Source organism: Oreochromis aureus, linkage group 3, assembly GCF_013358895.1.
Source record: "Oreochromis aureus strain Israel breed Guangdong linkage group 3, ZZ_aureus, whole genome shotgun sequence".
Taxonomy (NCBI): domain Eukaryota; kingdom Metazoa; phylum Chordata; class Actinopteri; order Cichliformes; family Cichlidae; genus Oreochromis; species Oreochromis aureus.
In genome coordinates, this window is record NC_052944.1 from 17,380,037 (window position 1) to 17,394,175 (window position 14,139).

The window sequence follows — 14,139 nt, forward strand, 5'->3', positions numbered from 1 at the left end:
TATGCTCATGTTTTGTAAAATTATGAATTGATTCCAACAACAACATGGGGAAAAGCTCATTATCACACTGAAATGTTAATAAATTATAGTGGACTGTGCACAGTGTAGAACTGTATGAAGGGGATTATATTCAGTGCATTCATTACATGCTTGCCTTCAGGCATTGATAAAAGCCCCATGATAAATGTTAAAGCTAAATCAAGTTTTATTCCCTAATACAAAAAAAGCCATTTTGCTAACAGATTGGCACAATTATTTTATAATAGGAAATTTGGAAAAATTTGGTTGCAGTATACTGTGACAAGATTATAGTGCTCACTCAGATTATGGTTTTACCAAAATATAGCAGATATAGTGGTCTTGTTGCTTATTTAGACCTTTTATCCCCAGAAATGAAGAATAAGCTCATGAAAAATGCAGACTAACTGCACGTTCATGTTGTGGCGGTTTTCTCAGTTTGTGCATTCTCACATAATTTTACCACCTCTTAATATAACGCAGTACCTGCTTGTGGTGCTATTTATTGTTGTGCCACTGTGACAGCCCACTGTTACCAGGAAATTCTTCAGCAGTGAACTCCGGTTCATGTTCGCCCGTGATATTAAATCGCTCACTATGCACGATGAAGATTTTTTTTGATTTGTAAGTGTATCTCTGGGTTCGATAAAACATTATTCTACAGGATGCGCCGCTGCTAAATGATATCTGATTTGCTTCATAGATCTGTAGACCAAAGAGCTTTCATAAATTATTTCCTCACATTTAATACTGTTATGGCAGGGGATGTCTCGACACAATTAACTAGAAATGAAGCAGTATTGAATACCAGAATATTTAGCAGTGCAAGATTATTAACACCTCAACCAAGCGTCGCCTCAGGAGATCCCCTTGCTTGGGATATTAAGTGGATATGTTTATTTAATACAGATTTTTTTTCATTAGATACTTTATGGCATAATTATTTATCCTGGCTTTCAGGGCAAAAGTAAATTGTTTGTATCTGTTTTTTCCTAATTGGAGAATCAGGAATATGATCACGCATGCATGCCCTGCAGCATGAAGTAGTGCAAAGATGGTTGTAAGCATCCCTAGCCAGAGTTGTCACTACCGAACTCACAACGCAGGATATGAGATTTATTGGGACTCATTTATCAGAGTTTATTTCTAATTACAGGTGAATGAAGTTACACTTTGAAGCAAACACAGAAATAAGACCCGGAGTGTCAGCCAGTTAAGTTTACACGACTGAAAGGAGAGAAGGAAATATAAGCATTAACCTGAAATTCAGTAGCCCAGTCTCCTCATTCTGTCTTGCTGCTGAATATAAACTGGGTTCTCGTGTTTTTGCTTTGATACGATCCATCAAATCAGTGTCTGTTTGAGTAGCAAACTCAGCAGTACTATAAATATTTGATTTGGCGCTTAATAGCTTCAACACAATGCGTGCTCTCTATAACCCAGAAAGTTTAGTATTTGCAGTGCTTTGACACAATAGCTCATGCACTACTCATCACTTTTCCACATCCTGCTAAATAAATTTATACCCACGTTGATGATTCCTTTTAGGAACAGCCTTCTATATCGATTTCCTCTCAGCATCCTTTTCTTTCTGCTGAACTGTGCTCGTCATATCTCATCCTTTGGACAGTGGCTCCAGCCGTCCCGTATTCTGTCTGCCATTTTATGCCACCCTTGGTCTCTTTTTACTGTTCCTGCTAATGCATGTTCTCCATTGACCTTTGCACTCGAAGCTCAGCTTGACTGGCACTTTGCTGCTGCTGAAAGGATGGTGCGTCATAAATCAGATGACAGGCTGGCTGTGCAAAGACAACTCGAGTCCTGCTCTTTGGCCTCACGTGTTGTCCACAGTGAGCCGACAGATAGCTGCGGAGGAGCTAATATTGCAGAGGCTCAGAAAGGAGGATTTCAATGTTATCTCCTGTAGCACGCTGTCCTGAGCTTTGTATTACTGTCCACCTGCAGACAATGCCTTTGACCTTTCCCTTCTTCACTACAACTAATCATGTGGAATGAATTGGGAGTTTGATAAAGATCTAGTGGTTCTGCTGTGGAGAGAGATGGCTGCCGTTTTGTTGAGAAAATGAATGTCTTTCATTTATAGGCTTATTGCCTCCAAAGGGAATTTCCGACCCATCACTCAACATGTTGCCTTTTCTTTTATTCTGCTTTAGTTTCTTGGAGCGAAATTTCAGCACCCTTTATGATCTGGTTGGTCAAGTATTTGAGCAATTTGTAGGTCTTTCTCCCCTTCTTCCTTATTTGACACCATGCTATGGATAGAATTTGCATTTTTTCGTTTTTTTGCATGGAAACACGGTGAAACATGCAATCCTCTAAAATGCAGGAAAGCGTTCTTTGTTACATAAGACTAACAAAAAATAATAACAAGTAAGGTTTTCTTCCCGAATTGGCTGATTACCTTTAAAAGTAAGGTCTTCCTGGGGCATGTTTGTAACTTTCAGAGTTGGTGAATTGGACTGGACAGAACTGATTCAGGTGGGAAAATGGGGGAGGACGAGCGTATGTGTTTACTAGCCATCCAACCTTGAATGATGAGGCATCGCCATAGCACAGCAGATGTAGTGGGTAGCGGAAAACGCATTTCCTGTGAATGTCGCTGAGGCCACACACCCATATTTCAGAAAATAACCAAAGAGCCCAACTCACATGCCTGCAGTAGTAAAAAAAAGACAAGGTAGATTGATGGTGTCTCCACATACACAGATGTATTTTTGCCACTACCCAACAACTCAGAATGATGATAAAGACAGTTTCTCTTGTTCATGTGCTCTCAGTGCATGTGTAACAGTGCTCAGTACAGCAGTGCACATCATCACGGTAAGCCACATCGCAGCTCTGCATTTGTTTCTAAATAAAAAGCTCAAACATGTGAAGTACCAAAATACCATCCCTAAAACAGAACAATGTTACTACATTCATATTACATCAGTTGTTGAGTAATTTAACTTGACATTTACAAAAAGACATAAAACAAGTAATAAGGTCCAGATCAAAAAACAAACTACAGCCCAAAGGAAAAGCATGAGATCCCAGAGTATTCATTTTTGGCATTTCCTTTAGGTAGATGTGAGCATACAGTATTGTGCATTTCTTCATATCTTGCTCGGAAAATTGGTGCATCAATTTACTGAAATTTGCAAATTAAAAATGGAGATACTATATATAAGTTAAAACAAAGTTTGTTCAATTTTTATGAGCTTGAAATTCAGTATTTGGTATGACCACCTCTATTCTACAACATTGTCTGAACCCTCCTATACAAGCTTTCTTGTGGATTCTTTATCTCTTTCCCCTATAAACACACGCTTTTATTAGATTACAGATTTGATAGTCTTCAGGAATAGTTCTCCAGTCTTCTTGAAGGGCACTCAAAGCTATTCTTTGGATGTTGGCTGCCTTTTTTTCTGTCAAGATGATCCCACACTGCCTCACTAATGCTGAAGTTCGGGCTCTGGGGAGGCCAATCCATGACTGATAGTGTTCCATTGTGTGTTTTGGCAGTGTGTTTGGAATAATAGTCATGCTGAAAAATGAAGATGTTGCCAATCAGGCACTTTCCAGATAGTATTGCATGGTGGATCAAAATCTATGATACTTTTCTACATTCAAAACTTCATCAATTTTGTCCAACACCACTGACTGAAATACAGCCAGAAACCATGACAGTGTGTCCAACGTGTCTTGAACTCTTATTGATGCATTGACAACAAAGATCTGTTCCCACTGATTTTCAGTCCACTTCTTGTGTAATCTGGCATACTTCCCATGTATTGCTTTCTTAAGAATGGCTTCTTGACATCCACGCCTCCACTGAAAGAATTTCTAATGAGGCTTCAATGGCCTGCAGCTGGATCAAGTGAAGGGCCTGGAACCTGGAGAACTATTGGTCAAGCACTCTAAAAAAGAAAGCAAAATATAAAGAAATGAGGGGTGGCTCAAGAGTTTTGCACAATACTGTAGCATGAAATTCTGTACACTATTCATACACTAACTACACAATTTTGAATAACACACTGACCATTTACAGAATATTAAAAAACTACTAGGTAAATTGCTGAATATCACATAAATACACATTTATTTGAGTCCTGGATTATACTCAGTAGACAGAATGAATCGTCACTTCCTATATGAGTCTGAAACAGTTGAGTCATTTTTGTCTTTCCTGCAGTTATAATGTGTATGCAGAGGTTGAAAGGGTTAAATATTGCAAATTCCTATAAATGCATGCATGCGCACGCACCTTGCAGAGCGTGCTGTCTACAAAGTAAGTCCTCAATATCAGTCACCCCACGGCACTCCATGGTTGATTGCACAAGCTGCTTCACTGAGGGTTTCCCTGGTTCGCGGCTCATAATTGTCTACCCTTTCACAGGCGCTGCCTCTGTAAATATGACAGCCTCATTTTAATGTGCCTTGGAACACATAACCCAAACACTAACGCTGCTCTGCATGCCTGAGCAAATCACTGCAGGTGTCACCTAATTATATCACCCACTTGTTCTCTAAGCTGATCTGTAAACAGCGGGACAATCTCATCTTCGCCTCTTTGCCCATCCACCAGTCGGTGTAGCTTTGATTGATGACGGTTACATCGAAGCCAGTTTCTCTTCTGTTGGTCTTGTATTTTCACCGAGGCTCACCGTGTGCTTAAGAAAGATAACACGTGTCCAGTTTTTAATGGGAATTTTGTTCTTGGGGCCTGTTTGGTATGCATACGCAGCGACTGTGCGGGAAAAAAGGGTAAAATCTTTTAAGAAAAAAACCTCACATAGGCTACTGTTTAGTTTTAGTCCATTTTGCTGTTGCGTAAGTTTCATGTACACAGGAAACACTTAAAGCTTGCGAGACTTTTTCAGTGACCTGCACTGTCGATCCTGTCCTTCGCGTCCACTCTGCCCAGACCAAACGTGATAAGATCCTCCCCTTATGAATACTGAGCACGAAAAGTGACGAGACGTGTGGGCAGCAAGTGAGTGAGAAAAATATGTAATCTGTTCCAAGATCAGTGTTCATCAGTCTACAGCGGCAAATGAACAAAAAGGACTGCATGTTTGTTACTCAGACTTGTCCTGTCTGATCGCAGATAAGAAATTTGGACATGGCAAATCTCCAGACCTGAGTGGAGCTTGACATTTCAGACTTGTTTCTTTTCAAAGATGCTATCTAACAAAGGTTATGGAGGTTGGACAAGGTCTTTGTGAAAGCTCTCAGTGAAGGAATGATGAATGTGGTGATTTGGGTGGTGCAAGCTGTCATCAAGCACATGTCTCTTGTATGGCTCTCAAAGATTTGTAGAAGGAATAACTAGAAACTACCAAAAGCCTTTAATGTGAACTGATTTAGAGAAATTATTGCACACCTCGTTTGTGCCAAACTACATCACAGGAAATAATAGTATTTTTTTTTGCCATAGTCTTTCTCAAAAACACACATCCCTCGGTATCTGTGGCTCAACAGAGGCAAAAAGGAGACAACTTTAGATGTGCACAGTTTTCAAATGCTGTTTGTCATTATACATACAGTGCTGTGCTAAAGTCTTGAGCTTTATACTTTGTTTCCAAGGAGCTAGGCTTGGGTTTTTGTTTTTTAAAGTCAAGCAATAATTCTCCAGGCTTTCTTTTTTTTTTTTTAAGTCAGTTGACACTGACCTGTGTATCATTCAAACACAAAAACCTAACTCTAAGGATGGACCAGTGTTGTGTCTGCACATAACAGACAACTCAGCAAAGCACCTGCTGCAATAACACAAAGCTTATTGCGTTACATCTGGCCTATCAGCTTTTCCGTCTACTGTTCATGGTGGCCAAGGAAGCCAGGGAGAAAAAGATGAAATTTGCTAGATTACAGAAGAAATGGACTGAAAATCAGTGGTAGCAGGCCTTATGGAGCAGTCTATTGAATTTGGAAATGTTTGGTTTGAATTGCTGTCAGTATGTATAGAGGAGGTCAGCACAGAGGTATAGCAATGAGTGTGTGCAGCCATCTGTAAAACACAGTGGAGGCTCTGTTATGGGTTGAAACTCAATTGCAGCCATCACCATGCAATACTATCTGGAATGCATCTGACTGGCAATGGTCTCATTTTTCAGCATGACAGTGATTCCAAACACACTGCCATTACAGATAAAAAATATAAAACCCAATGGAAGCATTCACCATACTATCTGGAAAGCATCTGATTGACAGCAATTTAATTTTTCATCACTCAACTAGCATGGTGGCACGGTGGTTAGCACTGTCACCGCACAGCAAGAAGGTCCTGAGTTCAATTCCACCATCAGGCTGGGGTCTTTCTGTGTGGAGTGCATGTTCTCCCCGTGTTTGCGTGGGTTCCCTCCGGGTACTCCGGCTTCCTCCCACCGTCCAAAGACATGCAGTTAAGGGGGATAGGTTAATTGATTAATCCAAATTGCCCATAGGTGTGAATGTGAGTGCGAATGGTTGTCTGTCTCTGTGTGTTGGCCCTGCGACAGACTGGCGACCTGTCCAGGGCGTACCCCGCCTCTCGCCCTATGACAGCTGGGATAGGCTCCAGCGCCCCCCGTGACCCTGAGAGGGATAAGCGGAAGCGAATGGATGAGGATGGATGGATCACCCATCCCAAACACACTTCCAGTGCAGTAAAGAATAGAAAAACCACACAGTGGAACCCTATCAGTCATGGATTGGCCTCCCCAACTTTATTAAGGTAGTGTTAGATCATCTTGACAGAGAACAGAATCAAAGGCAGCCAACATCCAAAGAAGAGCTTTAAATGTCATTCAAGAAGCCTGCAGAACTATTCCTGAAGATGACTTAAAGAAATTACAAGGAAGCTTGTTGAGAATAAAGGTGGTCAAATGTGAATTAATATTAATATATGATACCAAATATGGACTTTCAAGTTCGTTAGAAATGTACAAATTCTGTTTTGGCCTTATATATTGTATTCCCATGTATGTTTGCAATAAACTGCCCTGCCTATTTCCAATTTTTGTAGAAAAACAAAGAAATGAGGGTTGGCTCAAGACTTTTAAATAGTCCCGATGACATTAATAGAAAGCCTTTCACGTTAGAGCTGAAAGGCTTCTTATTCCTTGAGATAATTTCATATTTTTATGTCTGATTGAGGCAGCTGGCATCTTTATTGGTCTTTAATGTAATATTCCTTGAATAACATTTCAGTGCTCTCAAACAGGTTATTGAATCATTAGTGTTGTGAGCAGCTCTATAGAGCCTCATTCAGGGAGCTGTGTTTTACCCTCAGGCCTTTGTTTCAAATGATAGCAGTGTCAGCTTTCCACAGCTTCCATTTTCTTCTCCAATATCGAAATAAAATCATTTTGTAATCTCAGTCTCGCGAAGATAAATATTCTTGTCAGGTCTATAAACGCAGAATTTTCAGGTTTTCTATCTGTCAGACCTGCCATCCTGTAATAGTTTTTAGAGTGGTGATTGTCCAGAATTTGTGTGACACTAATTGAGCAAGATGTGGAGTGTAATATTTATCTGTCAGCACTGTTGATAGAATCATGGCTCAGATAATAGCTGAGTGAATGCTTACTGCCACAAAATCCCCACTCCTACTTTTCTCACTTGTCTCACCTCCGCCCTCACAGCTTTAGTAATTTATGGTTTTAAGATGGTATCTGTATGCTGGAGAGAAGTTATGATTGGACAGTTATTCCTACTTGTTTCATCAACTATTGGTCCTCTGGGAAGTGTTTGGAAAGCCAAGCCATGATTTTGGAAAAGGGGGATAGTGAAGCCTCTGTTGGCCCACTGAATGCCTTGTGATGTGGCTGTGGCTTCACTGAGGCAGTGCCAGTGCCCACATGTTGGCAGCTCTGCTGTGAGTTGTCAGGAGACACTGAAGAACTAAACTTTTAGGTTAGTTGATTTTTCATAAATTGTACGTGAAAGCTGAGCAATAGTGATACTAATACAATCTGATCTGAACCTGTAATTCTTCCACATAAACGTGTATTGTTGACTTTGATTGGCTTAATATGCTGAACTAACATTGGAAATATGTTGATACTGCCTTTGACCTCAATGAGACATTGAAGTGATTGTTAGTGCTTTTTTACGGAAAACTGGAATGATGTTACTGAGAATGGAAACTTTGACCAAAACTATGAAATATCAGGACTCTTAAAACGTTACACTGTAGTACAAAACAGCTCCGTGCTCGACCCTGCAGCCTGATGTGTCGCCTTCCAGAAGTGTAACTATGCATCATAGTAATGAATGATGAGAATATCCAATTCCACCACATCCCAAAGGTGCTTTATTAGACTGAGACTGGTTACTCAGTCTAATAAAGTGGCTCTGAACTAAAACAGTGAACTCACTGTCGTGTTTAGGAAACCAGTTTGAGATGATTTGTGAGAACTTTGTGAGATGGAGCATTATCCTGCTGCGAGCAGCCATCAGAAGATGGGTAGACTGTAGTTATAAAGGGATGGATATGGTCAACAACAACACTCAGGTAGGCTGTGGGGTTTAGTTGGCACTGAGGAACCCAAGTGCGCCAAGAAAATATCCCCCGCACCATGAGGTTGCCTTCCTAACAGCGTGAAGCAGTCTGGCCATTCTCCTCTAACCTCTGGCACCAAAAAAGGCTTTTAGAGCCAGGAACTTCCACACACAGAATATTTTCTCCTTTTTGGGCCACTTCTGAAAAACAAATAGACAAAAAAAGAGGTGGTTTTGTTAGAAAATCCCATTATAATCCCATTCTGAAATACCAGCCAGTCTGACACCAACAACCATGCCACATTCAGAATCTCTTAAATGACCTTTCTTCCCAATTCTGATCCTCAGAATTGGCTCAGTTTGAGTTTCAGGGGGTCAACTTGACCGCGTCTAAATGCCTACATTCATTGAGTTGTTGTCATTCATTTTTGTTTGTTTGTGTGTATATATCGTATTTTGCCCTTGTACACTACACAAATGCAGTTTTCAAAGCACTGACAATGTGTATACTTTGAAAATGTGACAGCATTTCAGTGAAATTAACTTCTCCTCATAATTTAATGAGCTCCAGTTCCAAAAAGAGCAGTTCAGAGCAATGAAAGTCAACCAGAACAAAAACATGAATGCAAACAATGACGTTACTCACTGATGTGGGGATTTAACGTGTGGATTTAGTATAGCTGAGAGATTCTGTGGAGTGGGATGACTGGAAGTTCTTCAGCTTAAACCAACATAAACAGTTGGTATGAAAATACCACTTAAAACACTGGACTAAACTGGTTTGCTATCCTCTCACCTGTGATTTGGACACAACAAATTCAGAGTAAAAACAACAACAGCAACAACAGTTATTTTATCTGATATAATCTAAGCTGTGTAGTGCAATAATGGCATCTGACTGTTCTTTTAGTGTCTGTTATAGATGCATTTAAGTATAACACAGATAAAAGCCAATGATTGAATATGTTACTTAGGAAAAAAGAATCATCCTTTTAAAAAAAGCATGGAAAGCTGATCCAGACACAGAGTAACTGAGAAATTTGCAGTCATTAAATGTTTGGAGAAGAAAAATAGACTCTTTTGCACGAGGTAATTACAGAATACATGCATTATTATACTGCCTAAGGATGCACTATTTGTTCTAACGCAGTTTTCAGAACAGCGCACCCAAAATAAAAATATACAAATAAATACACATTTTTTAAATTATTGCATACAAAATAATCCGTGAGTTCAGTCCTCATCAAATGTCTCACTTTGGAAGGACAAGGCTCCCATACCAATGACTTTTTAAAAACGCTCTGGGCTATTCAGGTTAAGCAGGATGTCTGCTGAATATTATTTTCTTTTTCAAATAGCATCATGCTAAATTATTCAGAGAATTAAAAAAAACATGGAATTACATCCCCTATTTTCCATTCTGTGTTGCTGAAGAAAAAGCAGCGGCAGATGGACCGCATGTAAATGGATGAGTGCGCGTTTTTCCATCACTGGAACAGAGCACTGCGTCACACTGGATATTTATCATAGAGCAATTGAGTAAGCGGTGAGACACGGTTTCTTTCACAGTGCCAAAATAATATCCTGCCGTGATGATTGTAATTAAGTTGGCTTTGTGCATTTACATCGGTGATATATGGCGGACTTTACTCTAAATTGATTTACAGCTCAGGAAACACGGCAGAGGGACATTCTGAGTCAAAATAATCAAGTAGAGTGCAGTGAAATTGTGTTTGCAGTCGCAAATAACTCACAGAAATGCACAAGCTTTCAATGTGGCTTTTCTACTTGTTTTGAACTCGTAGTTATTGGAGTTAATGGATTGATTCCTGAAACATGAAAGCTTATTATTTTCAAAATAAAATGGGAGTAATTTTCTTTCTTTGGTTAAAACAGGATAAATATTGAATGCTGTGCTGTATGATAATTACAGTCCACACAGGACCAGTAGATGGTGGTGTCTTCACTCATTTGCTCCAAACGCTGACTGCATGGATCAGCCTCTCTTTTAGACACACACGGTCTCTGTTGCTGTAGCTTTCTTCATCGGTTCGCCACATCTCATCGGAATCAAATGTGATGCAAAAACAAATGATTAAGTTAAATAAAGTTGTGTGATCTGTTAGAAATGCTCTTGCTTTCTTTACTCCTGAAGTAGGTGATTATCTAGTGAACGCTATCAGGTTTTTCTCTTTTTCCTTCCTTTTGAACCACGAGATATTTATTTTGTCTTGCCTTGCTAGAAGGTTAGTTTGATCTCTCTGTACGGCTTTTTACAGTTTAATTTTTTTGCCTCCCATCTCCAAGATCTGTCTTCCCTGTAACCACAGAATTGTGCAGTTTTCTTGATTTAATGATATAATTATCCAGCAGACAGAATTCAGTTACGCTTGCTGTGCCGCTCCTGTGATTAAAGTTAATTTGAACATGTGTAGCTCCCGCTCGGTTGTGCACCTTCTAGGACCACACCTCCCCACAGCCTCCGTCCCATCTCCCCTCCCTCACTCATATCCGTCCCCTTTCCTGTTCCCTCCCTTACATTGCAGCGAGGCAGTCGGTGCGCCTGAAAGAGTGAGCGAGAGCTCCAAACTGTCAGAGAACAGCAGAGTTTGCTCTGCCGGCTTTCAAGGGTCTCCTCGTTTGTGAGGGAAGGAATAAGGAGAAGAGGATCGTCCTGAATTCTCAGTGACTTCTCGAAGTCAGAAGCATCCTTAATGACTTCAGGCTTCTCACAAACCTGAGGATAAGTGTTGCTGATTGCTAATCTCCAATTTTAACCTTACCCAGACTGGATTTAGAGAACAAGCGAGCAGAAGGCGGGTGCCAGGGGGCGCCCGGCCCGTGCGCGTGGGCCGGCGTAGCGCTGGAGTTGGTGCAGGGGAACTGGAGTGCGGGGCCAGGTGGGAGCGGTGGTCCTGGTCCCGGCGGCGGCCCGGAAGTAGAAGAAGCTGGCTCGGGCTCCGGGTTCGGGTCCGGGTATGGTGGTGGGGAGTGGGCAGAAGGGGGAGTGATGCTGAACGCGATCTGGGAGACTGAGGGGCTACAGACGGTGGGCATCGTGGTGTTGGTGTTTGCCTCCATCAAGCTCCTGCACCTTCTGGGGCTCATCAGCTTCTCAGAGGGTAAGACGCTGAGTTGGAGGTTGTTGGGGTGGTGGAGGGAGGTGCAGGTTGGTAGACACCACAAGTTAAAGCTTCCTCACTGATAGAGTATAATAAGCCTTGCTGATGTATTTTCAATCAGTCTCACCGTTTCAGTTTTCCACGTCTGCTCCCTCGACTCATTAGATTCACTCTCAGTTTGCTTGAAGTTCTCTGCAACTTTCTAAGACTGCAATTTGAAAAGTTTTGAAGCACAAAAAGACGGTCTAATTAATGCGTAGCAAAGGAAATGTCACAGAAGTATGCATGAGTTTGTGATGGGATCGAGGAATGTCTTGAGCTGCAAAACTGTGTCACTTCTGAAGGATCAAAACATTTGAGAGGCAAGAGAATTTCTGTATTTCAGACCTTAGAAATCGGTGGAAGCCTCTGTTGTTTTCATGTGAATGCATTTCTCTTTGCTCTTGAGGAAAACTGAGCGGGGAAGTTCAGCAAGCGCAGAATGAGAAAAGAAAGCGTTCAGTTTAGACCTACTGAAGCTGTCTCATTAAATAAAGTCGAGCACTATGGTAAGCACTTCAAACCGAAGAACAGCACATCCACCCCATAAGCTGCTCAGTAAATACACCTTAACCTGTAATTAGAATAATCAATCAAAGGTGGGTGCATATTTAGAGGGGCAGCAAGTAAATAGAGAGGCGATAATGTGCTTTAGTCAGTAGCAGGAAAAAGCTGACCTGACCCGACCTGAGACGAGTGTTTAGATGGAGAATGGAGGCGTTAGCGTCTGTTGGCTGTCTCTGGCTGTGCTGTTTCAAAAGCACCTGGGAGCTGTGTTTTCATTTGGGTTGGGGGGATGGTGAACCTCACGCCCGACGTAACAGTTTACATGCCTCGCTAAACACTGGCGACTCAGATTTCCCCTCGCTCTGCATCTCCAAACCCAGCTGACACGATATTGATTATCAGCGATGTTGAGATTATACAGATGTCAGGGCTGGCATGTCGGGTGCTGTTTGCCTGTTGATGTGATTTATATTCCACGGAGCCGTCTCAGAGCCTGATTACTTACAGAACGCCTGCGCCGGCGGTGCCCGACAGGCTGTCAATACAGATATCGATGTTTTGTTTGTGTCTGCAGTCGTTTTCAGGACAAGGGAATGGTAAAAAGATATTGGGAGAGGGGCTGAAATGCACGCGAAATGCTTTTCATTAGGCAAATAGGCTTTCAAATGAGAGGCCACAAATCTTTTTTTAATCATATTAACACTGGCAAACACAAGCTGTGTGTAGTCTTAAAATCTCCCATGATGCATGCGGGGGTAGAAAGAAGTTAAATTTTGTAATTAAGCCCATACAGAAGCAAATAAATCATCAAAACTCGAGGTGCAACTAAGAATTACTTTTTAGTTTTATTCCTTTCTTGATTGCTCAATTAGTAAAAGGTCCTTTTTTCATTTCACAGATCCCATGTTGACATAAATTGTTCTTTCCATCTAAAGATCTTGTTAGTAAGCAAGCTAAGAGCCAATAAAGGCCTGAATATATTTAGTCAACAGCACATTATTCCACAGTTTCTGTTTCCCTGTAACTGCTTCTATAGCGCAGATATCTTAATGTGTAAACAGGAGCACTTTGCACTGCGTTAGATGGCATCTTTTATGGAGACAGACCAGTTGTGTTCCCTGTTTCCAATGCTCGGTTAAACAAAGCTAAATGTCATGAAGCGAGGTTTGCATTAAACACAAACTGATCATCTCAAACAGGATTCGGCAGGAAAGACAACAAGCATGTTTCCAAATGGTTTAAGGGTATTCTGCACATTTGTAAGTTTCTTGCAGAAAGAGGAGCTAATAATGAGTGGAAACAGGTTTTCTGAATATGTTTTTTTCTGCATTTTCAAAACTCAGAAAACAACTTTAAGGTCATTATTCGGTCAGCGTTCATATTTTCAAGTCAGCAGGGGCGGAAAAAACTAAAAGAACTGCATTTTAGAAAGGCCAAGCTAAGATCAGGATTCAGGGCTTGTGCTTGCAAATATCTGAGTTGACAGTCTTAACCGCCGTGCATCTGCGTAGCTTCACTTGTATATAAACCTCACAGTTGTATAGATTTACCTTTGTAGCAGCTGTCACGTTCTGCAATAACTAAAATAGTTTGTTTTTGCCCCCTTTATTGTTTTTTTTTGAAGAAACCTCCAGGGACAGAGGTTCACTGAAAGCGCACGGTCTGCTTAACATTCATACAGTCAGACACGTTCACAGCTGGGAGTTGCCCAGTACGATCACATCCCTCTACTGCAGGCCACCTGAGCTGCTCCGCTGGGGCTTCTGCAGGATAAAGGTCTTTCTTTCAAAAGCCTGTGTGGGGTAAATGTTGAGGGAGTTTCTCAGCTGCGCTGTAGATCTAAACTGGCAACGTTCCAGTCACGGGAGTTATCTCGAGCCGAGAGCACGCTCTGGATGTGTCTCAGCACTGCTCCGCTCTTTACTGTAAAGAGTCAGCTGGCAGCTAGTAAGAAACTGTACCCTTTGTA

The 14,139-nt window shown here is 41.3% G+C and overlaps 1 protein-coding gene across 11 annotated transcripts in view; it reads left to right on the top strand.

Moving 5' to 3' along the window:
- kcnip4a (potassium voltage-gated channel interacting protein 4a) overlaps window positions 1-14,139 on the top strand; it is a 144,122-nt gene that overhangs the window by 101,698 nt on the left and 28,285 nt on the right. The window contains exon 1 of one of the 11 annotated variants that reach the window (XM_031756311.2): window positions 11,061-11,624. The exons of the other annotated variants lie outside the window; for them this stretch is intronic. Coding sequence (XP_031612171.1) covers window positions 11,513-11,624 — 112 coding nt within the window. The 5' untranslated portion in view covers window positions 11,061-11,512. Of the gene's footprint in view, window positions 1-11,060; window positions 11,625-14,139 lie in introns of those variants that run through there. 11 annotated transcript variants of the gene reach the window in all.